Below are 26,609 nucleotides of genomic sequence, written 5' to 3'. Positions count from 1 at the left end.
AGAATATTTAACATGAATATTATGTGTTGAGAGCTTTAAAAATTTTCTAGTGGGATAATTCTGATAGTTTGTAGCAATTTCTTTTGGACATATATGCTAGATAATTTGCCTCAGCTGTTAACATCTTTTAAAGCATGGCTTTTTCTAGGTTGTTCATTCATTTTAGAGACCCAGAAATTGTTATCCATTCTCTAGAAATAAAAAGTGTTTCATTTGTGAACTATTTATTAATACCAACAAAGGATGTTAAACCAATTCAGATTGCCATCTGGATGACAAAACTGTTTAGTACTACTTGATTTTGTATCCACTACTGTTTCTCTATTCATGATTTCTCTCTACAAAGAAGGCTATCCCTTTCTGTTACATGCAGTTATATATACAGTTGTTATGAGTCAAGACCTCAAGATTTTAAAAAATAATTAATTGCAGACCATTTCTGACATATACAACACATGAAAATAATGATGTACCCGTTATCCAGCTTCAATGACCAACCTTTTGCCAATCTTGTTTCATGGATCTCTCCACTCCATGCTTTGTTGGGTAGGGGTTCTGGGATTCACTTTATTTTTTTATTTCTATTTTTTTATTTTTTATTTTTTTTAATTTTTTTTTCAACGTTTTTTATTTATTTTTGGGACAGAGAGAGACAGAGCATGAACGGGGGAGGGGCAGAGAGAGAGGGAGACACAGAATCGGAAACAGGCTCCAGGCTCTGAGCCATCAGCCCAGAGCCTGACGCGGGGCTCGAACTCACGGACCGCGAGATCGTGACCTGGCTGAAGTCGGACGCTTAACCGACTGCGCCACCCAGGCGCCCCTATTTTTTTATTTTTTAAGTAGGCTCCACGTCCAATGTGGGGCTTGAACTCACCACCCTGAGATCAAGAGTCACATACTCTACCTACTGAGCCAGCCAGGCGCCCCTCTGGGATTCAATTTCAATGAATTATAGATTACTATATCACTTTACCTGTTAATAGTATAAATGTTAGCTCGTTCCACATTCCACAGTGCTGCTGTTATGCAGAACTAAATAAACTATGATTTCTTAATATCATTTAACATGTTCAAATTTCCCTAATTTGAACATATATTTTTAATGGTTGATTTATTCAGACCACAATCCAAATAAGGTTCATATGATGTACTTAAGACAGTAGGCTTTTGATGTGACTTTTCCCATCATCTTCCTGTGGAACTTTGATCAAACTGTTTAATTCCTCTAGACTCCTAGCACCTTCAGACATCACTAGGAATGATGATATCTTTGCCTTACTCACCTTAGGGTGTTTTGTGAGGGATAAAGAGAAACAGAGTAGGGCAGGAAAATGGATGAACTTTATATTTTCTGCCCTACTTTCTTTAATTTCATTAGTGGAAGTTATTTCCCAAATCATGTCTTGCCTAACTTGGGTCCATAGTCTTCATGGAGCATTTCCAGTCACCACTGAATTAGAAGAGGTGGTGTTGAAAAATGTGTATGGCATGTTTCTTACGAGAACATGGACAGCAAAGAAAAGTGGTTAAGATCTAGTGATGCATGACTGGATTCCTATTTTCTCTAACAAGGCCCACATTCATACTTAGAGAATACTTTCTTTGTCTGAAGTTCTAAGACATCAGGGGAAGAGGGAGCCTAGCTGAGTTACAGTTGTAGGCTGGTCAGTTATCTAGGAAAGAAAATGATAACTTTTTTTTTTTTTAATGTTTATTTATCCCTGAGAGACAGTGAGACAGAGCATGAGTGGGGGAGGGGCAGAGAGAAAAGGAGACACAGAACCTGAAGCAGGCTCCAGGCTCTGAGCTGTCAGCACAGAGCCTGACACGGGGCTCCAGCCCATGCACTGGGAAATCATGACCTGAGCTGAAGTCGGATGCTTAACCGACTGAGCCACCCAGGTGCCCCAAAATGGTAACTTTTGATCTGACCCAGGCTAATCTCCTGCCATTGATTATATTCATCTTAGAGTTGACATATTTCAAAGTGTCTGTCAGAGACGGAGCCATTATTTCTCAACTGTTGCCTCTTTCCCCATTCTCTATGTTGTTCCTTCCAGTTATACATATCTTAGATCTTCTCATTCTAGTCTTTTTTACTCTGCCTTTCATGTTTTTAAACTTGTAATATTTTCCATATCTTGGTCTTTGTGTGGATTGTCCTGTAGAGTGTTTTTCATTTGTCTTTTAGTTTATAAATCCTCTCTTCTATTGTATCTAATCTGTTCCATTTGTCCATTGCAATTTTATTTCAGTAATGTTATATGTTTCATTTTCAGTTTTTTTCAATCCACTTACTCTGTTCATTTTTCTTTTTTTTTTTTTCCTTTTTAAAAAAATTTTATTTATTCTTGAGAGGCACACACAGAGCATGAGCACAGGAGGGGCAGAGAGAAACGGAGACACAGAATCTGAAGCAGGCTCCAGGCTTTGAGCTGTCAGCACAGAGCCCAACATGGGGCTCAAACTCACGAGCTGTGAGATCATGACCTGAGCCGAAGTCGGACACTTAACCCATTGAGCCACACAGGCACCCCCATCTCTGTTCATTTTCCACCTTCTGTTTTATTCTTGAAACACACTAAATGTCGTTATTTTATATTCTATTTCTGATGATTTTAGTATCAAGTGTTTGTTGGTGGTCTCTTTTTGATCTTTAATTTTTGCTGGTTCTCTCTCTCTGATACCTAGTTTCCTGGTGGGCTTTGTTATTTTTAAAAATTGAATCCACTCATTTTCCATAGAACTTTTTAGAAAATTTTTAAGGTCTCCCTGAAGTTGAGATAAGATTGGGTTTGCTTTTGCTTCTATGGTTGCCCAAGGACATCATAAATCTAGGACCACTTAAAATTAAATTCTCCATTAGAGGCTTCTCAGATCACGCAAGTAGAATAAATATCTTTCCTGAGGGCCAGTTTGTGATACATTGATTGATTTGTTTATTTTTACCTGGACAGTTCCTTACTGTCCCATTTCTGCATGGGGGGAATTTGTTTCTTATAAACTCTTGTACCAAGGAAGTGGTCTTTGAAATCCTGGCTTAAATAAAGTTTCTTATTAGATTCCCCATGTTGGTTAGGTTTTAGACCTTTTCTCTTATAGCCCATGCCCAGTGTGGCATTAAAATGGATACTTAAGATCTATAGGGTCCAACTGAAACTCTTAAGGTTAAAAACTTAAGAGTTAAAAAATTGCTAAAAACTCCCTTATTCGAGTTTTGGGAATCTTCAGATCCTTCACTTTCAAATAGGTTTTAAAATAACAACAATAAAGAAAAAACTAGATTCTACTCAATTTAAGCCAGCATTTGATTGTTTTAATCCAGAAGGTCTTTCAATGCTTATTCTGTCACACTACTAAACATCAATGGGATTTTCCAGCTTCTCTTTCTGGAAAAATTAGTTGACTTTATGAGGTCTTTCCTTGTTTTTCAAATATGTGTAGGAGCTCTGTCACTATCTTCCTTCGTCATCAGCGTGGCTTCCTTGACTGGAAATGTAGCTACCTTTGGTTCTTTATCTGCCCTGTGATTCCTTCTTAGAAACGTATCTAGGATTTGGTTCTTCCTCTTTACTGCCCTGCCGCCACTCTGTTCTAACATGTTGATCCCTACAGCAGGCTCTCAACTGGTCTCGTAGGTTTTAATCTCGATCTTGTCTAATCCAAGTTGCTTGCTACTGCCGATGTAATCTTTTGAAAACATCCCCTTTTGTTATGTAAACTTACCCACATCCCCACGGCTCAGAAACTGTCCTTTGTTCCTTTTTTTCGTAGGATACCAAGTCTAATTCCTCCAAACCCTGAGTCCAAGTTGGATTTGAATTCTGGTTGGAAACCTGCTGCCCTACCCTGTTGGGGTGGGCAAGTGAATTCCTTGGATTCTCAGCCTAGGATGCCCTTTACTGACCCTCCAGGGCCAGGCTATCCACAGCTGTCTTCTAACTGGTACATCTTTTGCAACTCTATGAAGGGTATACTTTTAGAGAGATGGCTGTGTTTCTTTTTTAAAAATTAAAAAAAAATTTAATTGTGGTAAAATTGACATAACAAAATTTACCGTCTTAACTGTTTTTAAGAGTACAGTCCATTGACGTTAAGTACATTCACAATGTTGTGCCACCTTCCCTACAATCCATTTCCCAAATGGAAAGCTCATACCCATTGAACAGTCACTCCCCATTTGCCCTCTCCTGCCAGCTCTGCTTTGTTTTTTAAGGTGTAAAATTCTTGGCCATTTTGCTGCATGTGGCTACCCTGGAAGAGAGCGGTTCATCTGTCTACAGATTCAGAGCAGTGGCAGCCAGGGGCATCCTCTGAATCACTGCTCTTTCAGTTTACTATTTCATTAAGTCCTTGTTGAGCATTTATCACGTGCCTGCCCCTGGACAGGCTGTAGGAACATAGTGGTGAGTAGGAGGACACAGACCATGCCCTCCTGCTGTGTATAGAGGCAAGAACAATATTTAAATCTACATCGTTCCTCTAGTGATTCCATCCGTGTTTCTCCTAGTGGGTGATATTTGATGAACACTCTTGCAGTGTTGAATTGCTCAGACTGACAGTTCAAGGCTTGTACTCATGTTTCTTTTGCCTGTGAGGGACTCTGGCTGAGGAGCAGATGGCATTGCCGATGCTAATGTGCAGAAACCCATCCAGCCTCTCTGATCTGGTACCTTTCTAGCGCTGCCCTATGGGTTACTCTTCACCATTGCACTGGGAATGTGTTCATCTTTTTTTTCTCTACTATTTCCTGTTCTTTTTCCTTCCTTTTGTGTATTCATATGACCTTTTCCAAGCATCTTCCCTGTGCTAAGTACTATTCAAAATAAAAGCATTATAGGTAATAAAAAGTCAAAGGTAAAAATATTCAAAAATAAAAATTTTTTGAAGTTCTCAAGGAACTCACCTGATGGGGAGATATGGACTTGCTAACTAGCATTGACAGGCCATGTGACTGTTCTGACGTTGGCGAGATGCGATGTGATTCTGGAGCTTCATTCCGCCCAGGAGTCTGGAAGGCTTTGCAGGGGAGGTATGCTAATATGAGAGAGCAGATACGCAGGTAACAGCGGTGAGAGGTGAGAGGTGAGAGGGAGGGAGTCTGGGAATTCTGAAGCCCACAGCTATGCAAAGACAGCAAGCTGTGCTTAAACATTAGCCCCTAAGAGTTTAACTAAGAAAACAAAATATACAAAGCAAGGCTAGAATGCACAGAAACGAATTGCAGACCCAGTGTAATGCTTATTAGTAATGAAATAGCTCAGGGGGTACCTGGGTGGCTCCGTCGTCGGTTAAGTGTCCTGACTCTTGATCTCAGCTCAGGTCATGGTTTCATTATTCGTGAGTTTGAGCCCTGCATCGGGCTCTGCACTGATAACCCAGAGCCTGCTTGGGATTCTCTCTCTCTCCCTCTGTCTCTCTGCCCCCCCCCCCCGCCCCTGCTCACTCTCTCTCTCAAAATAAATAAATAAACTTAAAAAAAAAAGTAATGAAATGACTCAGAATCAAGGCCTTGTGGGGGTTTCTTTCTCTTAAGACCCTTAGTATTAGTTAATAAAGACTGTAATTCCATGTATATTGTATATGTTTATAATTCCTCACCTGCCATAGGGGGCTATTTAACCTCATTTTGAGACTTCATTTTATAGATTTTAAAAATGAAGATGGCTGCTACTTAATTGTGATGTTTAAGATTCTAAATTGTGAAGGCTTCCATGACCTTTGGTTTGAGAGAAAGGACCCAGCTGGTTAAAGTACTTTCTGGTGATGGCTGTAATAAGCATACCTCGCTGAAGCACATGACCGCGAATGACCAGAATGGCTGTTAGTATTTTAAAGCAGGAATGCCATTAGAAGCTCCGAGTTTTGAAATATAAAACAGTCACACCTATTCTCCAGCCTTAGATTGCTAGGTTCCTACAGCTATGAGGAAAAAAAAAAAACTCCAGGTGTCTGTGATTCAGCAAAGTTGTTTAGGTCTGATGTAGTGGATGGTTAAGCTTGGCCTTGAGCTGCTTGGTGGGGTGGTCCAGATGCTGGACAGCACCCAGCTTGAGCCCCTCTGTCTTAAACCCCTAGGTGCCTGAATTCACTCCACACAGCAGTCTGTCTAGCTGTGGAGAAATCCTCAATACAGAGATACACAGTGATTTGTAGAAGATTGGGTTTATTCACTACATGTGATCTGAATGCATATCACGAGAAGCTGGTAGCTTGTTTTTATTATAAATAATCATAGTGAAATGGTTTTTAAAAAAATCTTTTAGGTGTGTTTCCCAAGAATTTCTGCAACATTATTTGCATTAGAGGCATTTTTTTTTTACCCCCTTGAAACAAGTTGCTGTAAAAACAACAAAAAGTTATTGAGTGACATTCCCTTGCTTCAAGTTTTTCTATTAGTTTGCCCATCGCTAGGGGCTGCCTTCTGTTTGTACTGAGGTTACGCTTTGTGATCTATTAGAAGAGTATTCCCTGAAAATTCAGGGTCCTCAAAACACAGTCGGTGTCGGCATCACTACCCCCCCCCCCCCAAGTTACTTCAGTGGTGGCAAAAATAACAATTGTCCCCTGGGAAATGAAGCTCATTGCTATGGTAACTAATGAAGGTTGCATCATTCTAGGGCACATTTTTAAAAGCCTGAATTTCAACACGGGTAGACGCCTCGTCTTATTTTATTCAGTAGCTTAGCAACCTGTGGTATACTGTTTGTCACCACCCCCAATCTTCCCTCTTCTCTCAGAAAAGTGACCTATATAGATAGTTTTTTTATTATGGGCACGTTTTCACTGTGAATTTGGTTCAGTTCTTAGGTATGTTTACAATGACCTTATTTTCTGGACCAAAAATTAGGACATGTTCTGTGTCTGAGAGGTGAAGGCCTTTGTTACACATCCGTGGTGGCCCACGCTGAGGCCTTTGCGGATTTTCTGAGTGCTGCACCTCTAAACTGTTGGTGTTATTCCAGGGTTTGTCTTTGGCCCTATTTTCTTCTTATTCACCAGGGGCTTAGCTACTGCTTATTGTTGGTGACTCCCACATCCCGATCCTCAGCTCAGATCTCACCCCTGGACTCCACATAGGCAGGCACTTCACTCCTTGACAGTCCTAACAGGAGCATCTCCACACCCACCCAGCAAGTTCAAGATGAAGTCAGCATTGCCTTCTACAAAAAAATCACTTACTGACGAACCACCCATTCATGCAGCACGCCACACCCAGTCAGCCCCGGAACCCGGATGCTTCCACTTCCTAGATGCTCTCAAGTCTGCCTTCTTCTCTTGTCTAGAGCCTCGTCCTTTTTTGCCTGGTTTACTGGTTAACCAAACGGGTTACTTCAGGGTAAGCAGGCTTCTTCCAGGTTTTCCCAAACAAACGAAAAAATTGTGATTTTGTGGCTGGCTGTTTGGCCTCCAGCGGCTCCCTGTTGTCCTCACAGTAAATCCCAGACTCCTCAGCGTGGCCCGCAAAGCCCTGTGTGGCCTCCTGCCTGCTCCTTGGCCCAGCTTGGTTCTTGTCACTGCCACCTTGCCCCTCCCTGACTGCTCCTGCCTCCACATGCTGCTCCCGCTATGAGGAACATGCCCCTGCTCCCTCTCCCCCTTCCTCTGGTAAATGCTTCCTCATCCTGCATTTCGGACACCGTCATCTCTGGGAGGCCTTCTCTAACATCTCCTAACCCAGGCTCCATTTCCGAGTTAGATGCATCCCCCACTGCACATGTTTCTTTAATAGCATCGGCCTCTCCTACCTTGCCAAGTGGTCATGTTCTGCTACCTGTCGCCTGCAGTGGGGGGTGAGTTTTGAGAACAGAGGTGGTGCTTGTTTGTCTTGTGGTTCCAGTGTGGTTCACGTGCTTGTGCTTAGTAGGTGTTTAATAAATGTCTGTGAATGAATCAGTGATCAACAAGTCAATGATCAAATACACACACACACACACACACACGTATATAAACGCACTTGTGAGGCAGTGGGGCAGAATTCCTAACTTCTAGATTTTACTCGTCTTGGGAAGTCCAACTTGTTCCAGTCCCCGCAGTTCATTGTCTCCATCAGTATAAGTGGACTCATAAAGACCACTAGAATTTAGAACAAAGGGTATATTTTTCCTGGATAGGATGGGGGTGGGAGTGGAACTGGTGTGGTGCTCGGCTACTTACGTGCGCACACACACACACACACACACACACACACACAGTTCAGCACCTTAGTGTATTACTACACTCTATTGCCAGCTTGTGTGTATCAGCACAGTTTGAAACAAGAAAGTCAAGTACAAACTGAAATTCAGGAATCTCATAAAGGGAGCATTTGACTTCCTTGCTTGTTTGAAAGTTTGATCCCTCTGTGTGGTCACATTGGCTACTCAGGGGAGAGCTGCCTGTGAGGAGGTCACACCTGTCCTAGTTAAGGTGGGAGTGGAGGCGGGCACTGGGTTCAGTTCTTTGGAGGGAGGTGGAGTGGGTTGGGAGGTAGGGTCGGAAGGCCCTTGCATGTCTCATTTCTTTAGGGTAATGCTAGACACTGGCCCTGTAAAATGAAGGATTTGCAGTTCCTTCCTCATCATCCCACCCAGCACTGTGTACAGATTTCTCAGCGTGAGCTCAGCCTCTTTGCTGCCTTCTGCGCAAGGTCTCTGCAGATGCGATCAGAGAACTTCCTGACAGTGGACCGGTCGGGGGTGGGTGGCTGTAGAGAGGAACTTTTGACTGATCCTCTTGGTCTGTTACAAACGACGAGCACCACTTTGGGGCCCGGCAGTGGAGCTTGCCCTGGGCAGGTGCCAAGTATGAGAAAACGCGATTCCTTCTCTGATTGTGTTTAGAGCTCAGTCAAGGAGCAAGCTGGTGCACTGATCGTGGTGCAGTTTGAGAAATACTACAATTTGTCTACCCTCTGTTTTCACCTTAAAAATGAAAAGGAAAAAAAAGAACCTTTTTAGGTTTAAGGAATAAATAATATTTAAGACTAATATTTAAAAGTGACTTTTACCTGTTGAAATGTGGTCAGCTGTGTCCAATGTAGAATAAGATTATGCTGTTTTCAAAATAGCCCAGCTGCTAAACTGACTGAGGCCCACTGGAGAGATCTTGTCTTAATATTTTTGAAATGAGAATTGATTCTCTCTCCCAACTGTCTTGGTGTCTGTTTCTGCCTTTGTTGAGAGCTCGGGGGAGAGAAGACTACAGGACCCAGTGAGGAGGACAGTGCAAAGTGTGTGGCTCTGTTGGGTTCCCGGGAGGCCAGGACTTTGTGTGGGGGGTGAATTCCGTTTTCCTGCCTTCCAGCAGGGGCATCCATTTTCTCCAATACACTGACCTCTACTGGCTTAACCATGACTCTTAATCACAGCTGTTTTTTTTTTTTCTTGAAATTTTTTCCAAGGAAAAAGTTTTATACTTACTATTAAAAGCTTTTTGTGTTGCTTTTAAAATATAATTTGCAAAACATTAGTTCTTGCAGGCTTTGTATAGTGCAACTTACATTTCTCTAGGAAAGTCCTGGCTATCCCACTGTTACTTTTGACCTCTAGGATGTCTAGGATGTAGTGTCTTTTTTATTTTTTTAACTATTATTATATCTCTACAGATAAGGGAACACATATTTTTATAGAATTTTATTTTTGACTCTAAGGGTTCTCAATTGCCCTTGATACATGTTGGTGTAAGGAAGGCAGTATGTTTAGTGAAGAGAGCACAGAATTTAAAATAACTGCAGGTTATTGGTTCAGGCAAACTTAAATTCTGTGGGCCCTCTCATCTCTAAAGGATGATTTCTGTTTCATAGAGCTATCGTAAGGATTAAATGTATACGCAAAGGGCTTGGTGGGGGGGGCTGTTGTTTATGTGAAAATGCTTGTCTCTATAATTAGAGTCAAAACTAATTTTAGCCTGCCACCCTTTTGACCTACACAGCTGCTTTAAAAATCTTTAAACAAACCTGTATTAGCTGTATTGATGTGTACCTTTTTTTTTTTTTTTTACCGGATTTTTAGAATCACTGTTACTTAAACATTTATCTGTGGACACATACATACATACATATCTACATAACCTTATAATTTATGCACCTGGAAAACTAGGAGCATCGATTGCACTAACATCACGGTAGTGTTACAACCTGTGTGCGCATGGCTTCGGTGCTACCTTCAGCTCTAATCCTCACATAAGAAACTGCTCCGCATCTATAGTTACTTTATTTATTTTATTGCTATTTTCTCATCTCCAGTTATTTTAAATTCAGTTTGTTGAAAATGAAACTTGCTGTTTTTCTGCCTTCCTGCCCCTCCCGTATTGGGAACAGGTTTGCCAGCAGTGCAGTGGTTGAGAGAGAGCAACCTCTGAGGTTAGACTGTGTGGGTTCAGATTGTGGCTCTGTATAACCTGGGGGCTCTCTGTGCTTCAGAGCCCTCCTCTGTGACATGAGATTCATAACCATACCTACCTTGTGGGATTGTTGGGAGGCCACATTTGGAATGTTGTGGGCAAAACGGTCCCCTGAAAAGCCCAGTAGACTTTTTGTTCGCTTATAGTAGTATCCGTGGCAAATAACCTCTGCCAAGCATCTTGTCTAGCTTGAGGTCTGTTGCCTTCCATTTTGGCCTTTGTGCTCTGCCCATCGGGTCACTAGGGGAGCTTCTAAGGAAGAAGAGGAGAATGAATCTACTAGACAACCAACAGTCTCTGTCGCCTCGGACTCACCTGTTTTCATTCATCCAGTGAATATTTATCCCGTATTTGCCATGTGCGACGCGCTCTGGCAGCCTCCAGGTAGATAGATGGTGGTGAGCAAGATCATAGTGCGCGTTGTCATGCTTAGTTTCTTATTTTTATTTTTCAGATAATAAACACATCTATGAGTAGGTAAGTCAAATAACAGATTGTGGCCAGGGCAGTGAAGGAAATAAATGGAGTAATAAATATGGCCACCTCCCGAGTCAGCCCTTCCTGAGCCTGCCTCGTTTCTCCATGTGGATGAGATACCTTTCCTACATTGCTTGCATGGATATAAAATACCTTGTAGCCCTTATCATTCACCACTGTCATGATAATGTTAAGTTGTCTGGAGCTCCTGCACGATGCCTGGCACATAGCAGATACCCAGTACATGTTAAAGCAGGGCATAAAGGACTGGATAAATAATTTACAGGATATCTTTGTAAATTGAGCGAAAAATCCCTTACATCAAGGATTAAAATATTCAGTATGTTGGCAAAGCAGGAACCGTTTTGGATCTTGAACTCTCCCAAGCTGTGGTGGATTAGCACATTTAAAAAAATGGTGATATTAATGACAATAATAATAATTGTTGGCAATTACTGAAGGCCTGTTCTGTGCTAAGCACCATGTCACAGACCTTATGTTTAATCTTTGCAACCACTTCGTACCATAGGTTTGAATTATAATTCTCATTTTCACTAACTAGGAGCTCTTGGCTAACTCAAAGACACCTCTGATTCAAATGTTCAAAATCGAGCTCATGATTCTCACCCCATGTCCTGCCCTTCTCCACTGTTCCTCATCCCCGTGAATGGCCACACCATCGTGTAGTGGGACAAACCCCAAACCTAAGGAGAGACATTTCTTTCCTTCATCTTCTCTGTCTGTTAACATGTATTCAGATCCTGGTAACAAAATCCATCTAACAGTGGCTTAAGGTAAAAATAAAGGAAATTATCTCACAAGCAAGTCTAAAGTCGGTCTAAAAAGTTGGTGGATCAGGGGTATTATTGAGGTATTATGAGGCCAGGCCCTTTCCACCTTCAGCCCTGCTGTCCTCAGCACATCTGCTTCCGTCCTCAATCTTGTCTCCTGTCGAATGTGGTTGCAACTCCAGGCAAAGTCTGTATTGATTATTTTTAAATTTTTATCGTGAAATTCGCATACACACAGTTAACCACTTTAAAGTATACAGTGTTTTGCTTAGCATAATGTTTTTGACGTTCATACAAGTTTCGCATGTATGAGTACTTCATTCCTTTTGTTGACTGAAAATATTCTAGTATATGTATGTAATTTGTTCATTCATCTGCTGATAGACATTTGAGTTGTTTGCACCTATTGGCTGTTGTGAATTGTGCTGTTATTTTATTTATTGTTATTTTTTAGATTCCAGTATAATTAACACAGAGTGCTATATTAGTTTCAGGTGTATAATGCAGTGATTCAACAGTTATACATTACTCAGTGCTCATCGTAAGTGTACTCTTAATCCCCTTCAACCTTTATTTAACCAGTCCCCACCCACCTCCCTTCTGGCAACCACCAGTTTGTTCTGTTTTTTGTTTTGTGTTTTTTTTTAATAACGATTTTGTTTTTTTTAACTAATCTCTACACCCAGGGTGGAACTTGAACTCACAGCCCCGAGATCCAGAGTCATACATATGCTCTTCCATCTGAGCCAACCGGTGCTCCTTGTTCTCTGTATTTAAGAGTCTCTTTTCTTGTTTGTCTCTTTTTTTCTTTGTTCAAGTGTTTTATTTCTTAAATTCCACGTATAGTGAAATCATATGGTATCTGTCTTTCTCAAGCTGACTTACATCCCCTAGCATTACCCTCTCGATCCATCCTTGTTGTTGCAAAGGCAAGAATTGTGCTGTTGTGAACATACATGAACATGTATCTGTTTGCATACCTGTTTTCAATTCTTTGGAGTATATACCTAAGAGATTTAGTAGATCATATGGTTTCTGTTTAACTTTTTGAGAAACTGCCAGGCTATTTTCAACAGTGGCTGCATCATTTTATATTCCTATTGTCAATGGATGAGGGTTCCTATTCCACTACAGCCTCTAGAACGTTTACTTTATATATATATTTATTTATATATACTTTTTATTATTTATTTATATATACTTTTTATATATATAAAATAGTCTTCCTAGTGACTGTCAAATGGTATCTTAATATGGTTTTGATTTGCATTTCCTGTTGACTGGTGATGTTGAGCATCTTTTCATATGCTTGTTGGCCATTTATTTGTTTTTGGGTAAGTATCCACTAAAGTCCTTTGTCCACCCTTTAATTGGGTTGTCATTTTGTTGTTGTTATTGTTAAGTTGAAAGAGTTTCTTACATAGTATGGACACTAAACCTCCATCATCTGTATGATTTGCAAACATTTTCTCCCACTGTCTTGATGATGTCCCTCGTTGCACAAAAGTTTTGAATTTTTATGAGGTCTAACTTATTTTTTGTGCTTGGATGTGGTGTCCAATTCAAGAATCCATTGTTGAATGCAAGGTCATGAATATTTAACTTTGTGTTCTCCTCTAATAGTTTTAGTTTTACCTGTAATATTTAGGTCATTAATCCATCCTGAGTTAATTTTTGTGTATGGAGTGAAACTGGGGTCCAACTTCATTTCTCTGAATGTGGTTGTCTAGTTGTCCTTGCACCATTTATTGAAGAGACTATTGCCTTAAGTCTGTAGATTGCTTTTGGGAGTATTGTCATAAATATCCAGTCTTCCAGTCGATGAACATGGGATGTCTTCCCATTTATCTGTATCTTCTTTAATTTCTTTCAGCAATGTTTGTAGTTGTCACTGTACAAGTCTTTCACCTCCTTGGTTAAATATATTCCTAGGGGTTTTATTCTTTTGGGTGCTATTAAAAATGGATCGTTTCCTTAATTTTGTTTTCACATTGCTTGTTGCTGGTATAGAAACACAACTGATTTTTGTGTGTTGATCTTGTACCTGGCAATTTTGCTGAACTTGTTTATTAGCTTTAGTAGTGCTTTTGTGGATATATTGGGATTTTCTGTAGGCAGAATCATATCATTTACAAATACAGATAGTTTTACTTCTTCCTTTCCAATTTGGATGCCTTGTATTTCTTCTATTTGCCTAATTACTTTGGCCAGGGTTTCCAGTAATGTATAATAGCAATGGTGAAAGCGGTCGTTCTTGTCTTGTACTTGATTTTAGGGAGAAAGTTTTCAGTCTTTACCATTGAATATGATGTTAGCTGTGAATTTTTAAAGAGTACCTTTTATTGGATTAAGAAAATTTCTTTTTATTCCTTGTTTGCTGAGTGTGTTATTTACCATGAGAGGTTGTTGAATTTCATCATGTGCTTTTCTGTGTTTGTTGAGATAATCATCTGTGGTTCCCCCCCCTTCATTCTGTTAATGTGCTGCATTACGTTGATTGACATTCTTATGTTGAGCTGCCCTTGCATTCTTCTGACAGATTCCATTTGGTGATGATGTACAATCCTTTTGATGTGCTGTTGGATTTGTTTTGCTAGACTTTTTTCATCTATATTCATGAGGGATGTGAGACTGTTATTTTCTTGTGGTATCTTTGACTTTAGTATCAGATAATGCTGGCCTTATAAAATGTTAGGAAGTGAGTAGTCCTTCCTCTTTATTTTTTGGAAGATTGAATAGGATTTTTGTTCATTCTTTAAATGTTTGGTTGAATTCAGTGAAACCATCTGGTCCTGCAGTATTATTTTTGATTACCGATTCAATCTCTTGACTTGTTATAGGTCTGTTGAGATTATTTCTTTTGGGTTAGTTTTGGTAGATTGTGTGTTTCTGGGGATTTTTTTCCATTTAATCTTGATTATCAAATTTACTGGCCTGCAGTTGTTCATAATATTCTCTTATAATCTCTTTCATTTCTTTTAGGTAGTAACATTCCCACTTTTATTTCTGATTTTAATTATTTACATTCTTTGTTTTTTGTGATTAGTTCTTAATTTTGGTGATCTTTTCAAAGAATTATCTTTTAGTTTCACTGATTCTCTCTTTGGTTTTCTAATCTCTTATTTTGTTTTTTGTTCTGATCTTTATTATATACTTCTACCTGTGCTGGCTTTGGGTTTAGTTTGCTTTTGTTTTTTTAGTCCCATAAAGTATAAAGTGAGGTTGTTGATTTGAACTCTTTCTTCTGTTTTAAAGTAGGCATTTAGAGCTGTAACTTACCCTCTGTGTACTGCTTTTGCTGCCTCTCATAAGTTTTATTATGTTGCATTTTAATTTTTATTCATTTCAGAGTGTTTTCTGATTTTCCTAGTGATTCTTCTTTGATCCATTGGTTGTTTAAGGTTATGTTGTTTAATTTCCCCATATTTGTGATTTTTTTCCAGTTTTCTTCTCTTACTGATTTTAGTTTCATTTCATTGTGGTTGGAGAAGATACTTTGTATGATTTCAGTCTATTAAAATATATTGACAATTGTTTTATGGCCTAACATGTGGTCTGTCCTGAGGAATGTTCCATGTGTACTTAAGAAGAAACTGTGTTCTGCTGTTGTTGGTTGGAGTGTTCTTTATATGTGTTAGGTCTAGTTGGTTTATAGTGTTGTTTAAATTCTCTAATTTCTTTTTCATCTTTTGTCTAGGTATTCCATCTATTATTGAAAGTGGTATATTGAAGTCCCCAACTATTATTGTAGAACTATCTAGTTCTCCTTTCAATTTTGCCAGCGTTTGATATGTTTGGTGCATATGTATTTACAACTGTTATGCCTTTGTGATGAATTGATCCTTTGTCAATATATAATGTCCTTCTTTATTTCTTATAGAAGTTTTTGACTTAAAAATATATTTTGCCTGTTGCTAGCATAGCTATCCTGGCTGTCTTTTGGTTTCTATTTCTATAGAATATCTTTTTTCCATCCTTTTACTTTTAACTTATTTATGTTTGGGGGTCTAAAGTGAGTCTCCTTTAAGCAGCATAAAGTGGGACCATGTCTTTTTACTCCATTCTGCCGTTACCTGTCTTTTAATTTGTAGGTTAATTCACTTACATTTGAAATAATTACTGATAAGGAAGAATTTCTGCCATTTTGCTTTCTGTGTATGTATCACATCCTTTTTGTTGCTCAAGTCCCCCACTGTCTCCTTCTTCTATGTTTGATTGATTTTTTTCTTGTGTACCATTTTGATTTCTTTCTTTTCTTTGATGTATGTTTTTAAGTTATTTATTAGTGGTTGCCAAAGGGATTTTTAACATCCTAAATTTATAACAATGTAGTCTGAATTTATAACAACTTAATTTCAATAGTACACATTAACTCTACTCCTGATCAGTTGTGTATCCCTCTTTTCTTGTTATGGTCACAAATTATACTCTCATGTTTTGCGCCCATTAATATAGGCTAAAATTCGTGACTTATTCACACAGGAAACAAAAAGAAAAGTTACAAACAAGACACACAATAATACTAGCTTTTATATTCACCTGTGTAATTGCCTTTACCAGTGATCTTAGTTTCTCTGTATGTCTTCAAGTACTGTCTATTGTCTTTTTGTTTTAGTCTGAATAATTCTTTTTAGTATTTATTGTAGTAAAGGTCTACTAGTAATGAGCTTCATTAGCTTTTGATTATCTGGAAATGTCTTAATTTCTCCTTTATTTTTGAAGAATAGTTTAGCCAGATAGAGAATTCTTGGTTTACAGTTCTTTTCTTTTAGCACATTATCATCTCACTGCCTTCTGATCTCTGAGCCTTTTGATGAAAAAATCTTGCTGCTTTTAAGATTTTCTTTCTGACTTTCAGCAGTTTGATTATTATGTGTCTCTTGTGAATTGCTTTGAGTTCATCTGTCCTGGAGTTCATTGAGCTTTTTGGATATATAAATTCATACCTTTCATCAAATTAGGGAGATTTTCAGCCATTTTTCATCAAATATTTTTCTACCTCTTTGTCTTTTTCTTCTCCTTCTCATAGTATATATGTGGGTATACTCAGTAGTGTCCCACAGGTCCCTTAGGTTCTGTTTGCTTTTTCTTCATTCTTCTTTCTTTCTTCTCCTCAGACTGGGAGGAGACTAGGTAATTTTAAGCATCCTATCTTGAAGTTTGCTGATTCTTCTGTCTTCAGACTTCCTGTTGAGCCTCTCTAGTGAGTTTTTCATTTCAGCTCCAAAATTTCTATTTGATTCTCTTTTATATAAATTCAGTCTTCTATTCAGATGCCCTACTTGTTCATACATCCTTATTCTGATTTCCCTTAGTTCTTTATTTATGGTTTCCCTTTGGGCCTTTGGGCATATAGATAGTTAATTTAAAGGTTGTTTTTTTTTGTTGTTGTTGTTGTTGTTTTTGCTGGGGGGGAGTGAGTGCAAGCAGTGGAGGAGCAGAGAGAGAGAGGGAGAGAGAGAATCCCAAGCAGGATCCACACTCAGCACAGAGTCCGACATGGGGCTCGGTCTCATGACTGCGAGGTCACGACTTGAGCCAAAATCAAGAATTGGACACTTAACTGACTGAGCCACCTAGGTGCCCCTAGATAGTTAAAGTTTTTGTCTGATAGGACCAATCAGTGTTGGATTTCTTCATTGGTTTTTGTCACTTTTTTTTTTTTCCTACGAAAAGGCCATTTCCTGTTTTTTTGTATACTTTGTACTATTTTCTTGAGAATTGATTATTTTAGACATTATAATATAGTAACTCTGAAAATCACATTCTCCCTCCTCTCCAGAGATTGCTGTTGTTACTTTGGAATGTTGCAGTTTTCTGTTTAGTGACTTTAACACATTATTTTTGCAAAGACTGTATTCCTTATTGTATGTGATCATTAAAGTCTCTGTTCTGTTATCTCTGAGGTCAACCTGTGATTTCTTCCAATGCCTGGACTTAATAAAGAAAAAAGGGGTCTTTGTCTCTTTAAATTCCTTTGACAGGCATTGCCTGGGAAGCCCTTCAGCCTTAGGGGTTTGAGACAGTGGCCAGTCTCTCCCTCCTCTCTCAGTGGACCAACAGGCAGATCCGAACACACATCCCCAGTGTTGGAGGATGGGTTCCTACCTTGGTACCAGCAAGCCATTCTGTGAGTATGGGCCACTGTTGCCACAGCTGCCTTCTCTAGGGATGAGGAATGCATGGTGGCAGCTGCTAGTAAAATGTGAAATTCACTGATATATACCAGCTTCTTTCTTCATCAAGCATTTTTCAGATGCTGCAAGTGTCTAGCTAGACCCCAGAGTTTTAAATAGTTCTTGCCAGCTCAGTAGTTGATTTGGTTTAGGGACTGATTCCTGGAGCTTCCTACTCTGCCCTTTTTGGTGATGTCACCTATTTATTTTTGTTGACATAATAATGTCCATATTAAAATGTTGTACTAGCATATTTAAAAAATTTTTTGTTTAAGTGAAACTGATAGGTATTTAGTGTATATATTGAATTACTTTTCATAAGTTATTTACCATTATATCTGCCCATCTCATAAATTAGGATAGTTGTCCCAAAAGATGAAATTTTGCATCTATATATATATATATATAGCTGTGTCACTGTATATCACTACGTTGTATCTTGTGGCTGAGAAAATGGCATTTCTTTATTGTGTCTGTAGTTGGTCTGGTTTTTTGTCCTGCTACTCCATTTGGTGGGAGACCCATTGATTAGGGAAAAAAATCCAATACAATTTAAAACTTAGTCTAGTATGATGACTGAAATATGTAAGATAAAATTGCTCAGTCTTTGGTTTTTTCCCTGGGATGATTTAAGTGTGTGGGGTGAGAGGTATGGCCTATATGATATTCTGGCAGTGGGGAACTGCTTTTTCCCCTTAGTTCGAGTTCTGCTACTTCCTCTGGTTTCTAGAAGAGTGTCCTATTACCTTCTAGTTGTGTTTGCCTGGCTGGCATGTGCCGATGATGTCATGGCTGGTGTAACTTATGGTGGGGCCTTTCTGGTTGGTAAGAACCTAGTGGTGCTCCCTCACTGGTTCATTTTCTCTTTGGCTCCTTCTCTCTGAGCTCTCCCGGGCATCTGCCATGTCTGTATCTGGCCTGCTGGCCTGGAACTTAATCCACAGCCTTTGCTGCAGAATCTCCCTTGTTTCACGGTGGGCCAGCCCTCTAGCTCAGGAATCTGAGTCTCAGAGTTTATCATTACCTGACCGTGTTTGGAGAAACCTTCACTCAGGATAATGGCCTGGCACTACAGTAAGACAAAGCACTTCCTATGTAATCCTTCTGTGTATGTCAGATTCTTCATTTTATCTCCTCACACTTTCTTCTACTAGTTATACCTAATAACTTCTCAGACAGATGAATGCTTCCAACAGACTACGGCAGAGGTCACATACTAGGAGAGGCAAAACAACAACAAAAATAGTAATTTTCAAGCACCTTTGCTATCGCATGTGTGTATATAGACATATATGAGGACAATATTCACAAAGGTGTATGTAATTCTAAGTGTACACAAGTCTTACATTTAAGAAATATAGGATCTATAGAGAGGCATAAATGGTATGCTTACACATACATGTGTATATGCAGTATATATATAGTTAAGATCTGTATGTATATATAACATATATAGTTAAGATATATATAATTAAAGTTAAGAGGTTTGGTTTCTATCAATGAACATTTTCCCATGACTAACAATGCTGTGATTTAACATACACTTTTTTTTTTCTTTTGTAGGACCGTTCGTGTATGGCTAAAGAGAGACAGTGGACAATATTGGCCAAGCATATACCATATGATGCCTTGTAAGTATCTGGATCTCTGTCTTTAGAAATTAGACATGGACCACTTCCTTTCCAGATTGCCTTCTCTGTGTTTCCTTCTTGAGTGGGGATGTCTGAGGGTTGAGATTAACCTTATGATGGAAAGTACCATATTAAATCATTTTAGCTCTCAGTATGTAAAATAAGAAAATTGTTCTGAAATTGACCATATATTCATAGTTTCTGAATAAGATTAATGGAAGACGGGCTATAGGACATCGGCTTTCTGATTACAGCTGTCTCCCTCCTTTCCAACTTTTTGTTTCACTTTCTTGTGGAGTTCTTCCTTCGACATTTAAAATTTTGCCTGGTGATTACCTTTGTGAAGTAAATTTGTTCTTGCACTATTGTTATATTATTCATTCAAATACAAGACATTCAGCATTGACCATTTGGTACCCAGAAGGGCTTGCTTACAATTGAAACATTCTAAGTAGAAGTCAGCCTCATGTCCTCAAGATTTTATATGCAAAATACGTCCTTGTGCCGATAAATAGCTAATCTTTAAATATATTATAAAACATCCGTAGATTTGATTCTTAGACTTGTGTGCTGGCAGAAGTTCTACAGAATAGCTAGCACTTCTAAATAGGAAATGTCTTTTTAGCCTGGCATTTTGTCTTTAAAAAGTGATGAGGTTTGGGGATCCTATTCCATGTTTATTTGAGTATAAAATAGTTATTTAATTTTGTTATTAGTTATATTATTCAACGTTTCCCTGACTCTCCTTCAAATCTTAATTAAAACTGACACCCTAGAAAAATCCCTCAGGTTTGTCCTTTGGGCCTGTGTCCCCTCCGGCTTGCTACAGCGTGTACCCTGTCCCTGGATACAGGTACCCCAGTTTGAGAAGTATGTGCCACGGTGTACAACCGGAATAAATTCATGCTGAATTATAGATGTGATTAAGTTTATGCCTTTGGCAAAAGAATGCTGTAATAACTTAAATAGCTATTTTGCTTGTTTATGAACAAATGAATTATTAAGAATATAATGGGTTTCTGTGATTTTCAAATTATCTTTGAGGTTTTGTGTGGCTTTAGAATTTTATAACAAACAAGCGATAACCACAAAGCTGAACCAAGTGGTCAGTCCTGCATGAGGGAAGAAGAAACTTCTTGTGGTTCTGAGGACTTGTATTTGCCCCTTAACCTGTTGAGCCTCCAGCAGACAGCATTTATGCAGCAAAGGGCCTAGGTGAACTTCCTCTTTAAGCGGTGGCAGTGACGAGGGCTCAGGCAGAAGGAAAGGGAAAGGAATTCTCTGATTGATTGTTTTTTCTGATCTTTGAGTGGTATAACCAGTCTTTTCTACGATCTTCCCTTTTCATCAAACTTGACACGGTATCTAACTGGAGGAGTGGGGAAGGTCTGTAGTCCAGCAAGTTGAAGTTGACTCTAGAGATCTGTTACTACCTTGACTATGAAGACAGAGGAGAGTCAGACCTGGGCAGAAAGGTGAGGGCTCAGGGATGGTAAGCAAGGAATCTTCTTGAGATGAACTTGAGTAGGAACCTCATGGAGACAGGATCCTAAGCAATTGCTTATGCGCCCCCTTCCCTATACACACATCTGAACCCGTTTTGCTGTCATTCTGTGATGCTGTCTTTATTTGAATGTCACTGAGAATACAGAGATGCCTCCAGTTGCTTTTCTATCGTTTATTCAGCTGTGTGAATGACTAAAGGCTGCTGTGGCTCCTACACCTGGCAGAAGTGCTCAGTACATCAATACTTATTGAAGACTTGAATCTGATAATACAGATAAGTCCCTGAGAACATCATCATACATATTCCTAGTGACTGAACACAGTCTTTGAGATTCAGAAAGAGGACCCTTTCGTTATTTGTGTATTTTGCCTGTGGCCTTCCGTAAAGGGAGTGGAAAGGGCATTACCTTGCTATTAAAATGTGTGTGAACCAGCAGCATTAAGGTCACCCTAGAACCTACCAAAAATACAAGTATTGGGTACCATGCTAGATCTATAGACTCGGAATCCGCATTTTTAATGATATCCCTAGGCGATTTGAATGCACTTTAAAGTGCATTGAGAAGAGTGTCTTCTGACATTTTAGCCAACATGCTGATCTATTTTACACATGATTCTATGAGCACATACAAAAAGCCTCATGCATGTATAGTATTGATTTCTACGTGCTTAGATATAAGTACACATTCTAGTGGATCAAATATTTATTGTGCCCCTGCTGTATCCAGGCCACTGAGCTAGTTGCCAGGGTTTGCAGATAATTAAGGTGCATATGGTCAAGATGATTTCCATAATCTTTCATTGTTGGATAACTCCACTACTGTGGAGAAGTAAAAAGAACGATACGTTCTTCACATTTGATCAGAAATTGGCTTTTATGTTCCTAGGAGTTGAATGTATTTAGATAACATAGTAACTAATATTTGAGCAAGAGTCAGTTTTATTTAACTTGAGAGAGGCAGAATCTTGTTGCATAAGGAATTATGCTATATTTTTGGACACTTAGAAAACCTGAAATAGCTTTGAATTTCCAAAGGTTTGTTTTTCAGTTCTTCCTATTGAAAGGTGTTTTGTTAAGAGATTACTTAGTTTTGTCCTTAAATAATGGTTATGTGGTATTAGTTACAAAATAAGTAAAAAGATACAGTATGTCTGGAGGTTATGACATGGACATCACAAGGCACATATGACCATATAATGTGTTTATAGTGGCATATAATAAGTAGTATTCCAAATCCAGAAGAAAACATAGAGAAAATATCTTTACATGTAATATATGGCTTACTTGTTTATTTCATTTATTAAAATTTAATATAGTATTTGTCATGTTCCGGGTAGGATAGTACTGTTTTGTAGCAGTGAGAGGAATTTGAAGTTTAATGGGTGGGAAGAAGGGGAAGGCATTGGATGAAAAAGAATGAATAGTGAAGGCAGAGTTTGATGGTTGGGAGAGAGCCTGAAAGGCAGGGATTTATGATAAGGCTGGATGAACTTGGGGGAGTGGTACACAAGGGAAGGGTAAGGAGCAGGCACATCGTGCTTTGGGGGTGTCCTCAGACCCAATCTTTTCTGAGAAGCTCTGACTTCCCCTTTAGGAGGGAATGAGGAGAGGCCAGACTTGCCTGGTTAAGGCTGTTTGCTCCTGAGCCAACCTGATTTTCCCAGAATTTAGAATTTGGAGTAGGAAATGCTAAGTTTCAGCCTTGGCTGGTCCCTTGAGCTGGGAATATGTAGACCTTATAGCTGTGAGTAAAGAAACAGTGAAAGCTGATCCGCTTAGAAGGAAGTCCGAATCAGGGAGGAAGGACCACTTGGCTCAAGAGGGAGAGAAGCCTAAACAGATGATGCCTGAGGCTTTTCTCCTCCTCCCCTCCAGAACCCTGGCTCTGCTTCTGCCTTTGAGTTCAAGAGATTCCCTCTTTTACTGGATACATTCATTAGCGCTTCCTTTCACTCCAGTGGGTTTCCGTCACTCCTAACTGCAAGTATCTAACTCAGCCTAGCCCAGATTGTATACCTCCCAATTCCTGTCCGTTCAGTTTCTCCTGGATCTCTATGATCTTTAAAGAGAAAGGACTGAGCCGTGTCCCGATTGGTGCCACTGTGGTGCTGAGCTGCAGATTGTCTGCGAAAAGTGAGGGTGAGTAAAGAAAAAAAGCAGAAAGGAATATTTATTCCATTTAATTTCTTTGGACAGTTTATTCAACAAATTTTAAATGTTTCTGCGGTACTAAACACTGTGCAATGTCCCAAGAATATAGTGGCGAGATAGGGCAGATGATTCCTGTCTTCATGGTGTGTACGGGAAGGCAGACCTAAAATAAGCCCCACTCATGCTGTGTGGTGAGTGTTGTCACAAGAAGCAGGTGTAATGGAAACATGCTCACAAAGGTTCCCAGAAGAAAGTCCATTTAAAACCCTGCCGTCTCTAGAGAATTTGGGGTGACTGGTGACTTGTTGTGTAGTTTCCTATGTGCCGATTTTTATGGATGAGTGAGAAATAAGAGCCTTTCCTTATCTAATATTCTTCCAGAAAATAACATCCTCTTGATGTATCTCCTGTAATAGCTGCTTATTGCCTGTGACAAGATCAAATTACACTGTGCCCAACTGGGACCTGCTTGAGCTTGGAAACGAGAGAGGGGCCTTTCTGAGGGTGTAGAGTTGAGGTTTCAGTTGTAGCCATTAGTGATTATCTGTTCCAGGCTTCTAGTAGATACCATTTCAACCCCTGCCTTTGCATCTCTCTACAGCAGGAAAAACAAAACAAAGAATGAAAAGCATAGGTATTCCCATTTTCATGGTTGAGTTATTTTAGATTTACTTTTTTAACTAGGTTTGCCATTCATGGGGTCAGACAGAGGGGTGGAGGAGAGAAATCTCAAACAGGAGCCAAAGTGGCTGGTGTTTGAGATTTCGCTTACCCGATTAAAGTATTGGGTATCGTGTCTGAGCCTCTATTGCCAGCTTTCCCCCTTGGGCATGCAGAATAGGTAAAGCAGTTCAGCTGCCAAAGATGTGGTGAATAGGAGGTTGAGAGGCCCAGAGCCTCAGGACTGAGGGTGTGTTGGACAATTGGAAACCTCTGTGGGTTCTATAGTTGCCAGGGCAGATGAAATTTACTTTGGCTCCTAAGCGTTTATGAATTTGTCCCCAAAGCAAAACAGTTTATCAAAGATAAATACAAATAAAAGGCACACCTAACACGGAAATAAAATGACCTATTTTTCCAGCTCTCTGCCTTGGCGTGGCAGGATGGCATTTGCCCAATCTGGAGTTGTGCTGGGTGGGGCCCCCTCAGTCTGATTGTTCATTGATACAGTTTTCCCACTTTGTGTTAGCCCTCTGCAGAAATGCCTTCATTCTACGTGCCCTCGGCTCGCACTGGTGTGTGCATATATGCAATGCTTTATGGCTTGTTTTTGAAGAAATTGTCTACTGTAATGCTCAGTGCTCCTTTGAAGAAGCACTAAGAGGGCCAGAAACCCTTTGCTTTCTCTAAGACAGAAATTACCAGCCCATGTGCTGCATCATGTTGGGATCATCCAAATGGATTACAGACCCTGAGAACTGGTCTCCTTAGCTGCGCAGGGGAAATCCAGTCATCTGGGCTCTAGGAATCTCTTCCATTTATTCCAGTGGCTGTTCAGATCTAGTTTTCTGTATATCGTGAGGTGAAAAAGGTTGGGAGGGACAGCTCTAAGGACCCGATTCATGGTCCTTGTGGATAATGTGACACATGGAACCTATCGTTTGCCAACAGATCTTTATTCCAATTTTCTGTTCTTACACCTGTTTTCCTTGTCATGACTTTTTGCTTATTTCTATGATTTGGTTTTATTGTATCTACTTTTAAAGTCTCTTCAAATTCTTTGTGAAATGAGGTGGGGAATGCATTAAATGAATTATCTTATTAGTTAAAACAAATAGATGACGTTTGGACATAGACATACTGTTTACCTTAAATTCACCCAAAAATATGTATTTTTTTTTTTAATGTTTTCAAAATAGCTTGTAGGTTAGAACCTCTGCCAGGGTGGGAAACTGGAATTTGATTTTCGTTTTTGATACCAATTTGCTGAGTCACTTCAGGCAAGTCCTTTACATTTTTCTCTACTCTGAAGCCCGTTGAATACACTGTCATTAGCTTTGATCTCAGATTTGCAAAAACATTTTTGGTTATGAGATGTATTAAATAAGTAATTTGCACTTTCAGGTTCTTGGTATTTAGCAATATATATACTGTTATTGCTGATCTTAACCCAATGGGGATTTGTGAGGTTGTGGCTGGATTGGCTTCCTTTTCCTGTGTGTTGGGACTTCAGTCCTACAGCGACAGATAACTTGAAATTGAGGCTTTAGAAAATTAGAATGATTAATATGTTCATATGCTTTATACCTAGGATGGAAATGACTTATTTTGTATGTATATTGCAAATGTCCATTTGCCCATTGGTCAAAGGAGAACTTTCTGTAATTTAAGACTTTGTATGGAGCTCGTTGTGCGTTGTCCCACGTCTTCTGGGTTTATTAGAGTTTTGGGGCCAAACCCATATGGATAGATTAGTGGTTGAAAGGTATTTAAAATAATGAATTTAAAATAATGAAGTTCTGTTTTTATCAGGTAGTGATTATTTTGGTGACTTTTAGACAACATCTTTAACTCCATCAAGGGACTTTCTTGGCGGGCTAGGGGATTTGGGTATAATTGGGAAGTGCTCATCCTAATATTTTATACCTTATTTCAATGTACTCCTTGGTTCCTTTCTTGGTTTCTTTCGGTGTAGGCTATATTATAGAACCACATGTAAAGCCAGTTTACTGTTTTTACTGTTTACATTTTCAAAAATAATTGTGTAATCTGATATTTTAGTTCTGTACTTACTAAGAAGAAAATGTGCTTAAGGAACTTTTGATTTTTAATGGAAATGAAAATGTGGATTATCTAAGCTAAAGATAACAGATGTCAATTAATCTGAATAATTATAACATTTACTTAGCATACTCTTGTTTGATTTTCATATGACAGAGTATTTTAAAATTTACTGTACTTAGATCTTAAACTTGTAGTGATAACTTAAAACTTGTCGGAGAGAAAAAATGACCACTGATAAGTCACTGTGATTTTGCTGATGTTACCCAGACTAAATTAAAAGAAAACAAGTGGTTTAATTTTAGTAGAGTGCCTAAAATAGTTGATTGAAATGAAAAATGCTTTTTAATGCTAGGCAGTTGAAGTCCTACATCTACGTGTTCTTAATATATTAAGTAAAACACGGTTGAGCTTTATAAACCTAATAAATACTGAGTTGTGACAACCAGGACTGAAGGAGATCGTGTCTGTGGGTGAGATCTCTGCTGTGCAATGGTGGGGTGCTCCTGGAAGTCCTCTTATTGGAGGATCCCGATATCTGACTTGATCAGGGTGTGTTTAACACCTGAAGTTCTGCTCACGGAAGTGCTGCTGTTTGTTTAGTTTCCAAGTGACCACTGGAACATCCCGTGAAGATCAGTACGGGCTGACGAGCAGTGCCTTTGCCATTGTACAGCGCTCAGTGTGCTGGAAATCCGCAGCTCAACCTTCAGAGAAACTTGTGTTTATTTGAGCAAAGGTCAACCAATAAGCAAAGGACAGAAAATAA

General features: G+C 39.2%; 1 protein-coding gene across 2 annotated transcripts in view; it reads left to right on the top strand.

Moving 5' to 3' along the window:
- The window catches only part of WDFY2 (WD repeat and FYVE domain containing 2), a 179,113-nt gene that overhangs the window by 55,859 nt on the left and 96,645 nt on the right, over nt 1-26,609 (top strand). For both annotated transcript variants that reach the window (XM_047079227.1, XM_047079236.1), the window contains one exon: nt 19,394-19,461. In XM_047079227.1, the coding sequence (XP_046935183.1) occupies nt 19,394-19,461 (68 nt within the window). The remainder of the gene's footprint in view (nt 1-19,393; nt 19,462-26,609) is intronic.

The sequence above is a fragment of the Lynx rufus genome, unplaced genomic scaffold, assembly GCF_022079265.1.
Source record: "Lynx rufus isolate CCGP_SWC_20201006 ecotype Redwood Valley unplaced genomic scaffold, mLynRuf1.p SCAF_1, whole genome shotgun sequence".
Classification (NCBI taxonomy): Eukaryota; Metazoa; Chordata; class Mammalia; order Carnivora; family Felidae; genus Lynx; species Lynx rufus.
Note: the sequence above shows the minus strand (reverse complement) of the source record. Positions and strands in the feature narration are given on the sequence as shown.